The following is an 18,348-nucleotide window of genomic DNA, read 5'->3' on the forward strand; positions in this document are numbered from 1 at the left end:
CCAAACGCCCCCCCCCCCCCGCGTGATGCACGCCCACGACCTCCCCCCTACGGCTGGGATCTCCACCGGGCAGAGGGGGGGCAACTGAATCATCATGCTATGCTCACCCCCCCCACGTGATGCGCCGAACACCACCCGCCTGAACACCCCTCCCCCCCAGCCGCCTAACACCCATGTCACCCCATACCTCCGCTGGGGGACTGGCTGCAGCAGGACATACAGCCGAGTCCGCAGCTCTGCCGGGGGTGGGAGTGTGGGGGCTGCTCTGGCCGTGTACCTCCGTGGGGCGGGGGGCTGCTCAGGAGACTCAGATAGAGCCCCCCATGTCCGCAGCACAGCCGGGGGAGGCAGGACACAGACAGAGAGACATACACAGCACACACAGAGAGAGAGAGACACATACACTGACTGACACACACACACACACACACACACACCTGCAGCCCATGTCCAAGTGGCCTATTATAAGTGGCATGACTACTGAACAACTGAAGTTTAAAAGGAAGTTCAAAAGAAGTGAGGAAGTGGACACCCCCATCTGGCCCTGATTCCTGCATTTGAACTACGCTGGAAAGGAGGATATCATCAATACCAGACTGCATCATTACTGCTGTGATGCTGCCTTTACCATTTATATTTGCTGTGACATACCTTCTCCTCAAATTATGCACTTCTTTTTACCAGCCTAATTATGTCTCTAACTCTATTCATATATCTCCATCTCTCCTTCCTTCACCACTTCTCTGTTCACATGAACTCCTTTCTTACCTGCGTCCTCTGACACGACACAGCTACTGCACCGACACACTTTATTCGAGCAAATACCCGGTATGTACCTGGCAGATACCTGGAATGCGCCGCTCCTCACCTCTGACAAGCCCCGTTGCATTTGCCTTCCCAGCCTGGGTTCATGCCTGGCTGATGGGCGGCTGATCTGTTAAATGATAATGATTAGGATTTAATAGGCTGCAATGCTTCGCGTGTCTACCAGATGGCATAAATTCATGAATTGTAATGCAGTATATATATATATACTGTGCAGAATTGAAGCCAGCAGGAATAAAATGCTTCAATCCCTGCTTGGAAAATAACTCAATGCACTCGGGCAGAAAACAGTCACAAACCTCAATACACCCGGGTATACCCGAATTCGTGGGACTAGCCGAGCTCGAATAAAGTGTGTCGCCAGTGTATAACCCCTGCACTAAAAAACACCCCTACAAATCATCCTCACACATTCTCTTTCTATCCATGCTTCTCCTCCTTGCTTCTGGGGATAATCTCTCCTAATCCTGGTCCCTGCCTTATTCCTACATGCGCTCGTCCTTGCCTGCCAATTGCAACCTCTACTCCTTCTGGTGTCAACCCTTCCAACCTCATACCCATCCCCTGCCACCCTCCCTCCTCTCTCCCTTTCTCCTGTGCCCTTTGGAATGCTCGCTCCCTCTCTAACAAGTTCCTCTCTGTGCATGACTTCTTTCTCTCTCACTCTCTGCTCCTATTTGCTATAACTGAGACCTGGCTCACTCAGTCTGACACTGCTCTGGAAGCTGCCCTCTCCTATGGTGGCCTTTCCTTCTGCCACATTCCGCGCCCTAATGGCAGGGGTGGAGGTGTGGGGCTCTTGCACACCTCTCTCTGCCGTTACCGAACCCTTCTTATTCCTCCATCTCTTGCTTTTCCCTCCTTTGAGGCTGTCCATATTTTCTCTCCTCTCCCTGTCCATGTGGCGGTCATCTATCCCCTACCTACCTCTACTCATCCCCCTTCTGCCTTTCTCTCTCACTTTGAATCCTGGCTCTCTTTCTTTCTCTCCTCAGACTCCCCTGTTCTTCTCCTTGGGGACTTCAATTGCCACATTGATGACCCCACTCTCCCTTGGGCTTCCCGCTTTCTTTCTCTAATCCCTTCTTATGGCCTTCTACAGTGTTCTGCAGCCAGCACCCACAAGGATGGCCACTACTTAGACCTGGTATTCACTAAAAACTTCTCTCTCTGATTTCTCCATTTCCCCTTTTCCTCTCCCTGACCATCACCTCATCTCATTCTCTCTATCTCGCTCTCCCCTTCTCCACCTCCATCTACCCCCCGGTTCTGCAGAAACCTGCGCTCTATTCACTTACCTGACTTTGAGTCCACTTTACGCTCCTCCCTCTCCTCTCTCAGCTCTGCTACAGACCCTGACAACCTTGTCAGGAACTACAACTCTGCCTTGTCCTCCTCTCTTGATCTACATGCCCCGCTTTCTCTCTGCCGCCCTCGCCCTTCTAACCCTAGACCCTGGCTAAATTCCCACACGCGAATGCTGCGTTCCTCCACTCGTTCCTCTGAACGCCTATGGAGGAAAATCTCATACTCTCGCAGACTTCCTTCACTACAAATTTATGCTATCCTGTTTCAACTCTGCCCTCTCGCAAGCTAAACAAGCCTACTTTTCTTCACTAATCAACATGCACAAGTCTAACCCACGCCGACTGTTCTCTGTCTTTGATACTCTACTCAAACCACCCTCAGCTGCCTCTCCTTCCTCCATCTCCGCTCTGGACTTTGCTGACTATTTTAAGGAAAAGGTGGAATCCATACGTCAGAACATCCCGTCTGTTTCTTCCTCCCATCCTACACCTCTTCCTAACGCTCCTCCTGCCTTCCTTGACTCTTTTCCCACTCTCAGAGGAGGATGTGTCTCTGTTGATCGCCTCTTCTCCCTCTACCACTTGCCCTCTTGACCCCATTCTCTCCCATCTCCTAAAACCTCTTGCTCCTTCTATAATCCCTACGCTCACACACATTTTTAACTCCTCCCTCTGCTCTGGAACCTTTCCATCCTCCTTCCGATCAAATCCCACATCTCACACTCCATTATTCTCCTCACTTTTAAAGCTTTACACTCTTCTGCCCCTCCTTACATCCCAGCCCTAATTTCTCGTTATGCACCATCCAGACTCTTGCGTTCTTCTCAAGGATGTCTTCTTTCTACCCCCTTTGTATCTAAAGCCCTCTCCCGCCTTAAACCCTTTTCACTGACTGCCCCACACCTCTGGAATGCCCTTCCCCTCAGTACCCGACTAGCACCCTCTCTATCCACCTTTAAGACCCACCTTAAGACACACTTGCTTAAAGAAGCATATGAATAGCACTGTGGATATTCTGAACACATGATACATAAAGCTTGGCCCCCTGCAGACGCACTTACCAGAACTCCCTCCTACTGTCTCTGTACGTTCTCCCTACCTACCAATTAGACTGTAAGCTCCTCGGGCAGGGACTCCTCTTCCTTAATGTACTTTTATGTCTAAAGCACTTATTCCCATACTCTGTTATTTATTTGATTACCACATGTATTACTACTGTGAAGCGCTATGTACATTAATGGCGCTATATAAATAAAGACACACAATACACCAAGTGATGCACGAACACCGCCCCCGAGTGATGTGCCTATCCCCCCCAAGTGAGCTACCGAGCACCACCCCCCATGTCCCCGTACCTCCGCCGGGGGGCTGGCTGCAGCAGGACACACAGCCCGCAGCTCCACCAGGGGGAGGGACGACTCAGACAGAGCCCTCCGTGTCCGCAGCTTTGCCGGGGTGGGTGAGAGTCAGGAGAGAAGGGGGAGGGGGGGGGGGGGCAGGACACAGAGAGAGACATATATACACACACACACACACACACACACACACACACTCTGACATAAACAGACACAAGGAATTCAGTTACTATAAATATAGACGTGCAAATAGCTAAAACAAGTGGTCAACCTTCTTTGCGTTTTGGAAATGAAATTGTGTTTTGATTTTTAATTAAAAACATCCCCATCACAAGTACAATTTCTGTGACAAGAGAAAAAGAAGTTTCACTTAAAATGTGCATGCTCGCACACTTTTTTTATATGCTGGAGTGCTCTTTAGATTACTGTATTTTCTTGTAGTTATATTATTTTTGACTTGTAGCACCGTCAGGGGCAGTTTATTTATAGTCATACATTTGACCTGACTATATATCACATATTTGTACTTAGTCTGTTGCAGGTATCGTGTCTGTGTGTGTGTATAATAAATGGAAATATTACTGTATGCTCATTTGCATGTCTTAGACAGGTCTGCAACCCCGCCTTTCACCATTATCACACAGCACACCCACTGCAGCAAGGGATTCTGCTATATGCTTTGCTGTGGAGGGTTTTTGTCACTTTTTTTCACCCACCATAACTTAACTCAGAATGGTAAAACCGATCCCTGCTTCATTTTTGCATAGCCAGTAGAACCAACCCCACACTGAGACCCATTAAGGTCGAAACAGTCTGTCTGTTGGTGGGTTTACTGGCTATGCATCGTAATCCTGGCTGTGCTCAAAGCTGTGACCATGCAGCAAGCTTAAGCCTATAGGGGAACCATGTGGAATGGTTTTGAAGCAAAAGGTGGCACTGTGTGCTCATTTGCATGTCATTTCCCAGAATCCCTTGCTGCAGTGGAAGTGCTGTGTGCTGGGTGATAATGGTGAAAGGCGGGGTTGCAGACCTGTCTAAGACATGCAAATGAGCATACAGTAATATTTCCATTTGCTATATGCTTTGCTGTGGAGGGTTTTTGTCACTTTTTTTACCCACCATAACTTAACTAAGTATATATATATATATATATATATATATATATATATATATATATATATATACTGTATATATATCTTCTCATTTGACATATGAATTATAATTAGGGTAACATTTTCTTACCTAGAGACCTGAGGGTCCGGTAATTCTCCATCATCACATCCTTGTAAACTTCCTTCTGTTCTTCTTTTAAATAATCCCACTCTTCCCTGGAGAAGTAAATTGCAACTTTATCAAAGTCAACTGGTTCCTGAAACAGAGAAATCTTCAATTATTGTTGTTTGTTTGGCAGGGGAGAAAATCCTCTGTACCACAGCAGCCTCTGTAATTTCTGAGAGCATCCTACTGCTCAATAAAGTATGTCTTGGCATCACTCAGACTCTGCAATCAGTACATTACTGTGTTCCCTGGTATATTGCATTATTAGGCAGGGGGGTGGAAGGCAGGGGGGTAAGGCAGGGGGAAGGGGAGGAAGGCGGGGGGAGGGGGGAAGGGGAGGAAGGCGGAGGGGAAAAAAGGGGGGGGGAGTGAAAGCAGGGGCAGAGGGGGGGTGAAGGCAGGGGCGGAGGGGGGGTGAAGGCAGGGGCGGAAGGGGTAAAGGCAGGGGCGGAAGGGGTAAAGGCAGGGGCAGGGGGGGTGAAGGCAGGGGCGGGGGGGTGAAGGCAGGGGCGGGGGGGTGAAGGCAGGGGCGGGGGCTGAAGGCAGGGGCAGGGGGGGTGAAGGCAGGGGCAGGGGGGGTGTCACTTTGTTTGTCACTGTGTCTGTTACTGTTTCAGTGTGTGTTAGTGTGTGTCAGTGTGTCTGTGTGTCTGTCACTGTGTCAGTCACTGAGTGTGTCGGGGGGCAAAAACGGAGCTGGGGGGGCAAAAACGGAGTTGGGGGGGCAAAAAACAGAGCTGGGGGAGGCAAAATCGGAGCTGGGGGAGCAAAAACGGAGCTGGGGGGGCAAAAACGGAGCTGGGGGGGGGGCAAAAACGGAGCTGGGTGGGGGCAAAAACGGAGCTGGGGGGGCAAAAACGGAGCTGGGTGGGGGAGGGGGCAAAAACGGAGCTGGGAGGGGGGGGGCAAAAACAGAGCTGGGTGGGGGGGGCAAAAACGGAGCTGGGTGGGGGGGGCAAAAACAGAACTGTGTGGGGGGGGGGCAAAAACAGAGCTGGGTGGGGGGATGGGCAAAAACAGAGCTGGGTGGGGGGAGGTGCAAAAAACGGAGCTGGGGAAGCAAAACGGAGCTGGGGGGGGGCAAAAACGGGGCTGGGGGTGGCAAAAACGGGGCTGGGTGGGGGGTAAAAACTCACACGTCCCAGTTAAGGCACCCCAGCAGCAACAGCCGACACCACCCCCACCAGGAGCCTTTCCTCACTTCATGCGGCAGCAGCAGCGTGGCTGGGGGTTGTGGACCCCTGGGTTAGAGCGCACCGGCTATTGAGAGCCGTGGGGGGGGGGGGCGGGACACACAGGGGGGAGAGACACACCGCCAATGAGAGCCGAGGGAGGGCGGGTGGACCGACGGACCAATCAAATTGTCTACAGGGACTCACAAACAACAGTTTCAGTTTTATATATATAGATTAAGCTAAGTACTCACCATCTGGAACTGGTTCAGGAGCTGGAAGACAAAAGGCAGATGTAGTAGAAAGTTGATTCACAAACAGACTCATAAGAACTGTATCATCTCCTGCATTTATACCATAACCTGCTGTGTCCTGGTCCTTCCTCCAGCTCCTCCAATAGCAGGCCCTGGTGAAGATCCCTGACCAATTAGAACACTAGAATTGTCCAAAATTAGCTCTTCGCCTTTACTGCAGTTTCTCAGGGGTTTCCCTCTCAATAGACTTGTTTTTCCGGTGCTATAAATAATATAATTTTTGCTATTTTGTCAGTTTGATAAACTTTTTAAATTATGCACTGTGATTATTATCTTTCCTTTTCTTGATACCTGAAACGTTAGTTTTCTGAGGGAGTGGATAACATTTCAACAATTAATGCAATCCCTACCCAATGATTCAGGGCATTATATAATTTCTAAGGAATATTTACAAAATAACTGTACAGCTGAGTTTTAAGATTATTAAAAAAAGCATATGTCTCAAAAATTGTAACAATAATTAATAACTGTATTAATGATTTGTAGTCCCCCAAGTTTCTATAAAACTAGTTAGTAGAGTTTGATCTGTGAGGCTTGGGCATCATGCAGTAAGCAGCGAAAAAAATGCATTAGGCAGTTTTGCAATTAGCCATGTTTTTGGCGTGTTAAACTCGCTGTATGCTGTAAGGGGCGAATCCCTGGCGAATGAATGCGCCACCACCATTTGATAAAATGGCTAGTAACCGGTGGCGAGACGGCTGCCTGGCGAGAAGCTGCCGAGAAGCCGTCCCCTGCCGAGATGTGTTTGCAGCAGAGAGAGATCCGCTGCTCTCTCGGCGCAAACATCGGCACATTAAAAAGTATTTTTTAAACCATTTTTATTCATAGTGTACATGTGCAGGGGGTCTCCGGAGCTGAACCGCATTGGTTTCAGGTCCTGGGGACCCCCTGCTTCCCGAGATACAGGCCCCTTTATGAGGTGCCAGTATCCCTCTGCATTTAAAGGTCCCAATCACGTGACCGCGGAATGTAAACAAAGCAGAGGGATACCGGCACCCCCTAAAGGGGCCTGTATCTCGGGAAGCAGGGGGTCCCCGGACCTAAAACCAAAGCGGTTCAGCTCCGGAGACCCTCTGCACATCTACACTATGACTTTAGTTAGTGTGGGGCTGTTGTGTGTGTTTTCTTTTTATTGTGGGTAGCGGAGGTGGGTGAAGGGGGTATTAGCCCCAACGGTGGTTTGTTTAGGGCTTGCGGGTGGGTAGCGGGAGGGTTTAACCCCTTCTTGACCGTAGCGGTATTAACTGCTACGGTCGTGAAGGGGTTAAGCGCACCCGCAACCCCCCCGCAACCCCTAAACAAACAACAAGGGCAAATACCCCCTTCACCCACCCCCGCTACCCACAATAAACCTAGCACGGCTGTTTAACCCCTTCATTGCCTTAGCGGTTAGCCGCTAAGGTAATGAAGTGGCCTTTAAATGCATTTTTCCTGCCTCGGATGCATACCAGGGGGGGGGGGGGCGGTGCTGGTATTCATGGTATCAGCTCCGGAGACCACCGGCATCAATCCCAGTCAGGAAAAAGGCCAGAAATTTTTCTAAGTGCCGATCCGCCGCTCATCCGCAGCCTCTCACCATCAACTTGCCAACTTTTTCTTGTGTGGCTGATTCGCCATAAAAACGCCATTCTAGAGTGGCGAATAGCATCGCTAAGCTACTCGCCACTACTAGAATACAGGGTGGCGGAAAATGTGTATATTTTAGGCGGAAAGTGCCTTCTTGCCTCGCCACAGGCGGGGGAAAAAAAACGCCAACAAAACTGCGTTTTTTTTTATTCTCGCCCCTTACTGAATAGGGGTAGGCATTTTTGGCGGGAAAGTGGCGAGAATTGCCTTTCCGCTGCTTACTGCATGATGCCCCATGTCTCTGTTTATTTTCTTGCATATTCTCAGATGCCAATTCAGTCCCATTTAAATTTCACTGAAACCAGTATATTTGGTTATGTAAAACCTTGCTTTTATGAAGTGTTGAGGACACTGCTCAAGTAAATGCAAGTAGGATGTTAAGATAGGACTGTTAATAAAACCCTCACCATCACTCAAATCATACAGAAATTCATGGAAATAACCAAAAATGATATGTGGAAATGTTACATATAGTGTGGGAAAAGATGGGGAGGGGAGAGAAGGGGAGAAACAGGGGAGGGGAGAAAGGGGGTGACATAGGGGGAGGGGGGAATGACACAGGGTAAGGTGGGGGGGAGAAGAGGTGACATAGGATATGGGGGTGAAATGGTGGGAGAGATGGGGGAGAGGGGAGTGACGGTGAGAGGGGGTGTCACAGGGAGAAAAGAGGGAGTGTCACAGGAGAAAGAGGGAGTGTAACGAGAGAAAGAGGGAGTGTCCCGGGGGAAAGAGGGAATGTCACGGGGGAAAGAGGGAATGTCACAGGGCGGGGAAGAGGGAGTGTCACGGGGGGGGGAGGGAGTGTCACGGGGGGGGGGGAGGGAGTGTCACGGGGGGGGAGAGGGAGTGTCACGGGGGGTGGGGAAGAGGGAGTGTCACGGGGGGGGGAAGAGGGAGTGTCACGGGGGGAGGGAGAGTGTCGCGGGAGGGAAAGAGAATGTCGCGGGAGGGAGAGGGAGTGTCGCGGGAAGGAGAGGGAGTGTCGCGGGAGGGAGAGGGAGTGTCGCGGGAGGGAGAGGGAGTGTCACGGGGGGAGAGGGAGTGTCACGGGAGGAGAGGGAGTGTCACAGGGGAGAGGGAGTGTCACGGGGGAGAGGGAGTGTCACGGGGGAGAGGGAGTGTCACGGGGAGAGGGAGTGTCACGGGGGAGAGGGAGTGTCACGGGGGAGAGGGAGTGTCGAGGGAGGGAGAGGGAGTGTCGAGGGAGGGAGAGGGAGTGTCGAGGGAGGGAGAGGGAGTGTCGAGGGAGGGAGAGGGAGTGTCGCGGGAGGGAGAGGGAGTGTCGCGGGAGGGAGAGGGAGTGTCGCGGGAGGGAGAGGGAGTGTCGCGGGAGGGAGAGGGAGTGTCGCGAGAGGAGTGTCGCGGGAGGGAGAGGGAGTGTCGCGGGAGGGAGAGGGAGTGTCGCGGGAGGGAGAGGGAGTGTCGCGGGAGGGAGAGGGGAGTGTCGCGGGAGGGAGAGGGAGTGTCGCGGGAGGGAGAGGGAGTGTCGCGGGGGAAGGAGAGGGAGTGTCGCGGGGGAAGGAGAGGGAGTGTCGCGGGGGAGGGAGAGAGTGTGTCGCGGGGGAGGGAGAGAGAGTGTCGCGGGGAGGGAGAGAGAGTGTCGCGGGGGAGGGAGAGAGAGTGTCGCGAGGGAGGGAGAGGGAGAGTCGCGGGGGAGGGAGAGGGAGTGTCGCGGGGGAGAGGGAGTGTCGCGGGGGAGGGAGAGGGAGTGTCACGGGGAGAGGGACTGTCACGGGAGGGAGAGGGAGTGTATTGGGAGGGAGAGGGAGTGTATCGGGAGGGAGAGGGAGTGTCACGGGAGGGTGAGGGGGTGACGGGGGGAGAGAGTGGTGACGGGGGGAGAGAGTGGTGACGGGGGGAGAGAGTGGTGACGGGGGAGAGAGTGGTGACGGGGGGAGAGAGTGGTGACAGGGGGGGGAGAGAGTGGTGACGGGGGGAGAGAGTGGTGACGGGGAAGAGAGTGGTGACGGGGGGGAGAGAGTGGTGACTGGGGGGTAGAGTGGTGACGGGGGGGAAGAGAGTGGTGACGGGGGGAAGAGAGTGGTGACGGGGGGGAAGAGAGTGGTGACGGGGGGGAAGAGAGTGGTGACGGGGGGAAGAGAGTGGTGACGGGGGGGAAGAGAGTGGTGACGGGGGGGAAGAGAGTGGTGACGGGGGGAAGAGAGTGGTGACGGGGGAAGAGAGTGGTGACGGGGGGGAAGAGAGTGGTGACGAGGGGGGAGAGAGAGGTGACGAGGGGGGAGAGAGAGGTGACGAGGGGGGAGAGAGAGGTGACGAGGGGGGGAGAGAGAGGTGACGAGGGGGGAGAGAGAGGTGACGAGGGGGGGAGAGAGAGGTGACGAGGGGGGGAGAGAGAGGTGACGAGGGGGGGAGAGAGAGGTGACGAGGGGGGGAGAGAGAGGTGACGAGGGGGGGAGAGAGAGGTGACGAGGGGGGGAGAGAGAGGTGACGAGGGGGGGAGAGAGAGGTGACGAGGGGGGGAGAGAGAGGTGACGAGGGGGGGAGAGAGAGGTGACGAGGGGGGGAGAGAGAGGTGACGAGGGGGGGAGAGAGAGGTGACGAGGAGGGGAGAGAGAGGTGACGAGGGGGGGAGAGAGGTGACGAGGGGGGGAGAGAGAGGTGACGAGGGGGGGAGAGAGAGGTGACGAGGGGGGAGAGAGAGGTGACGAGGGGGGGAGAGAGAGGTGACGAGGGGGGGAGAGAGAGGTGACGAGGGGGGAGAGAGAGGTGACGAGGGGGGGAGAGAGAGGTGACGAGGGGGGAAGAGAGAGGTGACGAGGGGGGGAGGGAGAGGTGACGAGGGGGGGAGGGAGAGGTGACGAGGGGGGGAGGGAGAGGTGACGAGGGGGGGAGGGAGAGGTGACGAGGGGGGAGGGAGAAGTGACGAGGGGGGAGGGAAAAGTGACGAGGGGGGGAGGGAGAGGTGACGAGGGGGAAGGGAGAGGTGACAAGGGGGAAGGGAGAGGTGACGAGGGGGGGAGAGAGGTGACGAGGGGGGGAGAGAGGTGACGAGGGGGGGAGAGAGGTGACGAGGGGGGGAGAGAGAGGTGACGAGGGGGGGAGAGAGAGGTGAGAAAAGAAAATATAGGACCCTTTCGGTGTGAGATGGGTAGGCAGATTATCACGGGGAGAGGGAGTGTCACAGGGGAGAGGGAGTGTCACAGGGGAGAGGGAGTGTCACGGGGGAGAGGGAGTGTCACGGGGGAGAGGGAGTGTCGAGGGAGGGAGAGGGAGTGTCGAGGGAGTGTCGCGGGAGGGAGAGGGAGTGTCACGGAAGGGAGAGGGAGTGTCGCGGGAGGGAGAGGGAGTGTCGCGGGAGGGAGTGTCGCGGGAGGGAGAGGGAGTGTCGCGGGAGGGAGAGGGAGTGTCGCGGGAGGGAGAGGGAGTGTCGCGGGAGGGAGTGGGAGTGTCGCGGGAGGGAGTGGGAGTGTCACGGGAGGGAGAGGGAGTGTCGCGGGAGGGAGAGGGAGTGTCGCGGGAGGGAGTGGGAGTGTCGCGGGAGGGAGTGTCGCGGGAGGGAGAGGGGAGTGTCGCGGGAGGGAGAGGGAGTGTCGCGGGAGGGAGAGGGAGTGTCGCGGGAGGGAGAGAGAGTGTCGCGGGGGAGGGAGAGAGAGTGTCGCGGGGGAGGGAGAGAGAGTGTCGCGGGGGAGGGAGAGAGAGTGTCGCGGGGGAGGGTGAGGGAGTGTCACGGGGAGAGGGACTGTCACGGGAGGGAGTGTATCGGGAGGGAGAGGGAGTGTATCGGGAGGGAGAGGGGGTGACGGGGGAGAGAGTGGTGACGGGGGAGAGAGTGGTGACGGGGGGAGAGAGTGGTGACGGGGGGAGAGAGTGGTGACGGGGGGGTAGAGTGGTGACGGGGGGGAAGAGAGTGGTGACGGGGGGAAGAGAGTGGTGACGGGGGGGAAGAGAGTGGTGACGGGGGGAAGAGAGTGGTGACGGGGGGGAAGAGAGTGGTGACGGGGGGGGGAAGAGAGTGGTGACGGGGGGGAAGAGAGTGGTGACGAGGGGGGGAGAGAGAGGTGACGAGGGGGGGAGGGAGAGGTGACGAGGGGGGAGGGAGAAGTGACGAGGGGGGAGGGAGAAGTGACGAGGGGGGGAGGGAGAGGTGACGAGGGGAGGAGAGAGAGGTGAGAAAAGAAAATATAGGACCCTTTCGGTGTGAGATGGGTAGGCAGATTATCACGGGGGAGAGGGAGTGTCACAGGGGAGAGGGAGTGTCACAGGGGAGAGGGAGTGTCACGGGGGAGAGGGAGTGTCACGGGGGAGAGGGAGTGTCACGGGGGAGAGGGAGTGTCGAGGGAGGGAGAGGGAGTGTCGAGGGAGTGTCGCGGGAGGGAGAGGAGTGTCACGGGAGGGAGAGGGAGTGTCACGGGAGGGAGAGGGAGTGTCACGGGAGGGAGAGGGAGTGTCACGGGAGGGAGAGGGGGTGACGGGGGGAGAGAGTGGTGACGGGGGGAGAGAGTGGTGACGGGGGGAGAGAGTGGTGACGGGGGGAGAGAGTGGTGACGGGGGGAGAGAGTGGTGACGGGGGGGGAAGAGAGGTTACGGGGGGAAGAGAGTGGTGACGGGGGGAAGAGAGTGGTGACGGGGGGGAAGAGAGTGGTGACGGGGGGAAGAGAGTGGTGACGGGGGGGAAGAGAGTGGTGACGGGGGGGGGAAGAGAGTGGTGACGGGGGGGGGGAAGAGAGTGGTGACAGGGGGGAAGAGAGTGGTGACGGGGGGGAAGAGAGTGGTGACGGGGGGAAGAGAGTGGTGACGAGAGGGGGGAGAGAGAGGTGACAAGGGGGGGAGAGAGAGGTGACGAGGGGGGGGGAGAGAGAGGTGACGAGGGGGGGGAGAGAGAGAGGTGACGAGGGGGGGGAGAGAGAGGTGACGAGGGGGGGAGGGAGAGGTGACGAGGGGGGGAGGGAGAGGTGACGAGGGGGGAGGGAGAGGTGACGAGGGGGGGAGAGAGAGGTGACGAGGGGGGGAGAGAGAGGTGACGAGGGGGGGAGAGAGAGGTGACGAGGGGGGGAGAGAGAGGTGACGAGGGGGGGAGAGAGAGGTGACGAGGGGGGGAGAGAGAGGTGACGAGGGGGGAAAGAGAGGTGACGAGGGGGGGAGAGAGAGGTGACGAGGGGGGAAAGAGAGGTGACGAGGGGGGGAGAGAGAGGTGACGAGGGGGGGAGAGAGAGGTGACGAGGGGGGGAGAGAGAGGTGACGACGAGGGGGGAGAGAGAGGTGACGAGGGGGGGAGAGAGAGGTGACGAGGGGGGGAGAGAGAGGTGACGAGGGGGGGAGAGAGAGGTGACGAGGGGGGGAGAGAGAGGTGACGAGGGGGGAGAGAGAGGTGACGAGGGGGGGAGAGAGAGGTGACGAGGGGGGGAGAGAGAGGTGACGAGGGGGAGAGAGAGGTGACGAGGGGGGGAGAGAGAGGTGACGAGGGGGGGAGAGAGAGATGACGAGGGGGGATAGAGAGATGACGAGGGGGGGAGAGAGAGGTGACGAGGGGGGGAGAGAGAGGTGACGAGGGGGGGAGGGAGAGGTGACGAGGGGGGAGGGAGAAGTGACGAGGGGGAAGGGAGAGGTGACGAGGGGGGAAGGGAGAGGTGACGAGGGGGGAAGGGAGAGGTGACGAGGGGACGGAGAGGTGACGAGGGGGAAGGGAGAGGTGACGAGGGGAAGGGAGAGGTGACGAGGGGGGAGAGAGAGGTGACGAGGGGGGGAGAGAGAGGTGACGAGGGGGGGAGAGAGAGGTGACGAGGGGGGAGAGAGAGGTGACGAGGGGGGGAGAGAGAGGTGACGAGGGGGGGAGAGAGAGGTGACGAGGGGGGGAGAGAGAGGTGACGAGGGGGGGAGAGAGAGGTGACGAGGGGGGGAGAGAGAGGTGACGAGGGGAGGAGAGAGAGGTGAGAAAAGAAAATATAGGACCCTTTCGGTGTGAGATGGGTAGGCAGATTATTGGAGATAAGGAAAAAGCTGACGTATTAAACAAATTCTTTGCCTCTGTGTTTACCAGAGAAGAATCAAGTTCAATAGCAGTTCCGCAGGAGGAAGCCACAACCTCCAAATTAATGAACAATTGGTTAACTGAGGAAGAAGTTCATAAGCGACTTGAAAAAATTTAAATAAATAAGGCACCTGGCCCCAATAGCATACATCCAAGAGTTCTCAAGGAGTTAAGCTCAGTAATAGCAAAACCATTATATTTAATATTCAAGGACTCAATTTCCACAGGCTCAGTACCACAAGATTGGCCTAAAGCAGATGTGGTGCCTAGATTTAAATGAGGAGCTAGATCACAACCGGGGAATTACAGACCTGTAAGCCTGGCTTCAATAGTGGGGAAACTACTTGAAGGTTTAATATGGGATAATTTTCAAGAATACCTAATGGAAAAAAAATTATTAGTAATAGTCAGCATGGATTTATGAAGGATAGATCATGCCAAACTAACCTTATTTGTTTCTTTGAGGCGTTAAGTAGGAATTTAGACGAGGATAATGCAGTTGATCACTCTCTCTCCTTCCCCCTCCCCTATCTCTCTCCTTCCCCCCCTCTCTCTCTCCTTCCCCCTCTCTCTGTCTCTGTCTCTCCTTCCCCTCCCTCTCTCTCTCCCCCCTTACCTCTCTTTCCTTCCCCCTCTCTCTCTCCTTCCCCCCTCTCTTTCCACTCTCTCTCTCTCTCTCTACTCTCCGTTTGTTCTACTTAGATTTTGCAAAGGCTTTTGATACGGTTTCACACAAGAGGTTGGTGAACAAAATAAAGAAAATTGGACTCAGTAATAATATATGCACCTGGATTGAAAACTGGTTAAAGGACAGACAACAGAGGGTTGTCAAAAATTTAACTTTTTCAGGTTGGGGTAAAGTCGTGAGTGGAGTACCTCAGGGATCAGTACTGGGGGCCCCTGCTTTTTAACTTGTTTATTAATGACACAAAAAGATGCACAAAGCGCACTGGGTAAAAAAGGATATATATTATTTATTAATGACCTTGAGGTTGGCATCGAGAGCAAAATCTCCATCTTTGCAGATGATACTAAATTGTGTAAGGTAGCAGAATCAGAGCAGGATGTAATTTCTCTTCAGAAGGAATTGGAGAGACTGGAAACGTGGGCAGGTAAATGGCAAATGAGGTTTAATACAGATAAATGTAAGGTTATGCATTTGGGATGCAAGAATAAAAAGGTGAATTACAAATTAAATGGGGATGAATTGGGGGAATCCTTGATGGAGAAGGATTTAGGAGTGCTTGTAGACAGCAGGCTTAGCAATAGTGCCCAAAGTCATGCAGTAGCTGCAAAGGCAAATAAGATCTTATCTTGCATCAAAAGGGCAATGGGTGGAAGGGAAGTAAACATAATTATGCCCCTTTACAAAGCACTAGTAAGACCACACCTTGAATATGGAGTACAATTTTGGGCACCAATCCTAAGAAAAGATATTATGGAACTAGAGAGAGTGCAGAGAAGAGCCACCAAATTAATAAAGGGGATGGACATTCTAACTTATGAGGAGAGGCTAGCTAAATTAGATTTATTTACATTAGAAAAGAGGCATCTAAGAGGGGATATGATAACTATATACAAATATATTCAGGGACAATACAAGGAGCTTTCAAAAGAACTATTCATCCCAAGGGCAGTACAAAGGACTCGGGCCATCCCTTAAGGTTGGAGGAAAGGAGATTTCATGAGCAACAAAGGAAAGGGTTCTTTACAGTAAGGGCAGTTAAAATGTGGAATTCCTAACCTATGGAGACTGTGATGGCAGATACAATAGATTTGTTCAAAAAAAGGTTGGACATCTTTTTAGATAGGAAAGGTATACAGAAATATACCAAATACTGTAAGTATACATGGGAAGGATGTTGATCCAGGAATTAATCCATTTGCCAATTCTTGGAGTCAGAAAGGAATTTATTTTTCCCCTTTTGAGATATCATTGGATGATGATATGACTCTGGGGTTTTTTGTTTGCCTTCCTCTGGATCAATAAGTAAGTATAGATATAGGATAAAGTATCTGTTGTCTAAATTTAGCATAGGTTGAACTAGATGGACATACGTCTTTTTTCAACCTCATCTACTATGTAACTTGATCTAATAGGCCTTGTCAGGACAGATAAGCAGCATGGACTTTTGTCTCATTAGTTGATTTATTCTCTTATCCCTGGGGACTTTGCTATGGCTCAGCTCTGCACTACCTCTGCAGTCTCTAGCTGAGATCACATGTATGTAACAGCTGCAGGACGTGTCACTCGTGAGCAGCACAATGGGATTACTGCAGCAGTATTATCCCACTGGGACAAATTTATATGGACACATTGCTGTTATTCACCTTTGTATTGTCTCTATAGTGGACATGGTAGACTGAGATGATCGCCTATCACACTTTTGACTACTCATACCTATTAGCTACAGTACGTCTCACATTTGAGTAGTGCTATGTAATTACTGGCGACTATAATGCAGCAACACAGTAGCAAGACTTTTTCTTTCTGCAACATACAGTATGGATGGGGACCTGCAAGACTTTGAGGTCTTTGATGACACTCTTGTTACACACTAGGGGTCTACAAGCGAGCATTATTAACTGGCGGCATTCATGGCTCTAAATTGCAATATTATTATAGACTGAGATGCTTTAATCCCAGTTATTGTACCATGTGTCTAACCATTCCTCAAGGTCAGCCATCAGTATACGCAGCGTGTGTCTCAGACTGGGACGCGGGGCTAATAGATACATTTCTTACCTTAGCTGCTTTGAATTTATTTTATGTAACAAGATCACGCTGCTGCTTCCTTTTGATGCAGACACAATGCAATTTTTCCATGCTGTTCCTCTCTTATCTGGTTGCAGTTTATATTTAGTTCTAGTTTAATCTTTAGCTCACACTATGGTGGTTTATTTTTCTAATCACTGATTTCTCTTGCAGACATTCCTACATATGGTTTTCTTCCCCTATAGGCCTATATCCTAATTTGTGTTTTGTATACAGCCCTCAGCTCTGACATCTTTGTCTGTACTTGTGGGCAGTGCTATATTAAGGTGCCAAGCAACTATTTTTTCTCATGGGTATTCTGGGTAGTTGGGTGTCACTGCTTTTTACTTTGAATCATCAGAAATGTCTGCTAACAAACACTACAAAAATTTGAAGAAAAAAAATCATTTTAGGAGGTAGAAAAGTTGACACGAGGGGGGAGAGAGGATGTGACACAGGGGGGAGAGAGAGGAGGTGACACGGGGGGGGGGAGAGAGGAGGTGACACGGGGGGGGGGGAGAGAGAGAGGAGGTGACACGGGGGAGAGAGAGAGTGACACGGGGGAGAGAGAGGATGTGACACAGGGGGGAGAGAGGATGTGACACAGGGGGGAGAGAGGATGTGACACAGGGGGGAGAGAGGATGTGACACAGGGGGGAGAGAGAGGAGGTGACACGGGGGGGGAGAGAGAGGAGGTGACACGGGGGGGAGAGAGAGAGGAGGTGACACGGGGGGGAGAGAGAGGAGGTGACACGGGGAGAGAGAGAGAAGGTGACACGGGGGAGAGAGAGAGAAGGTGACACGGGGGAGAGAGAGAGAGAGAGTGACACGGGGGAGAGAGAGAGAGTGACACGGGGAGAGAGAGAGTGACACGGGGGAGAGAGAGAGTGACACGGGGGAGAGAGAGAGTGACACGGGGGAGAGAGAGAGTGACACGGGGGAGAGAGAGAGAGGAGGTGACACGGGGGAGAGAGAGAGGAGGTGACACGGGGGAGAGAGAGAGAGGAGGTGACACGGGGGGGAGAGAGAGAGGAGGTGACACGGGGGAGAGAGAGAAGAGGTGACACGGGGGGAGAGAGGGAAGAGGTGACACGGGGGGGAGAGAGAGAGGAGGTGACACGGGGGAGAGAGAGAAGAGGTGACACGGGGGAGAGAGAGAAGAGGTGACACGGGGGGGAGAGAGAAGAGGTGACACGGGGGGGAGAGAGAGGAGGTGACACGGGGGGGAGAGAGAGAGGAGGTGACACGGGGGGGAGAGAGAGAGGAGGTGACACGGGGGGAGAGAGAGAGGAGGTGACACGGGGGGGAGAGAGAGAGGAGGTGACACGGGGGGGAGAGAGAGAGGAGGTGACACGGGGGGGAGAGAGAGAAGAGGTGACACGGAGGGGGAGAGAGAGAGGAGGTGACACGGGGTGGGAGAGAGAGAGGAGGTGACATGGGGTGGGAGAGAGAGAGGAGGTGACACGGGGTGGGCAGAGAAGAGGTGACACGGGGGGGAGAGAGAAAGGAGGTGACACGGGGTGGGCAGAGAAGAGGTGACACGGGGGGGAGAGAGAGAGGAGGTGACACGGGGGGGGAGAGAGAGGAGGTGACACGGGGGGAGAGAGAGGAGGTGACACGGGGTGGGCAGAGAAGAGGTGACACGGGGTGGGCAGAGAAGAGGTGACACGGGGGGGGAGAGAGAGAGGAGGTGACACGGGGGGGGGGAGAGAGAGAGGAGGTGACAC

At 53.8% G+C, this 18,348-nt stretch overlaps 1 protein-coding gene across 7 annotated transcripts in view; it reads right to left on the minus strand.

Annotated features, from left to right (window-relative positions):
- Positions 1–18,348, minus strand: part of LOC142471242 (zinc finger protein 10-like) — a 46,102-nt gene that overhangs the window by 26,884 nt on the left and 870 nt on the right. For 2 of the 7 annotated variants that reach the window (XM_075578052.1, XM_075578047.1), the window contains exons 2-4: positions 6,294–6,343; positions 6,192–6,212; positions 4,730–4,856 (exon numbers count right to left, since the gene is read on the minus strand). In XM_075578052.1, the coding sequence (XP_075434167.1) occupies positions 4,730–4,856; positions 6,192–6,212; positions 6,294–6,296 (151 nt within the window). In that variant the 5' untranslated portion in view covers positions 6,297–6,343. Of the gene's footprint in view, positions 1–4,729; positions 4,857–6,191; positions 6,454–16,612; positions 17,002–18,348 lie in introns of all 7 variants that reach the window. The other 5 variants (XM_075578049.1, XM_075578048.1, XM_075578050.1 and 2 more) reach the window with 5 other exon arrangements.

This window comes from Ascaphus truei, chromosome 20, assembly GCF_040206685.1.
Source record: "Ascaphus truei isolate aAscTru1 chromosome 20, aAscTru1.hap1, whole genome shotgun sequence".
In the NCBI taxonomy this organism is placed as follows: Eukaryota; Metazoa; Chordata; class Amphibia; order Anura; family Ascaphidae; genus Ascaphus; species Ascaphus truei.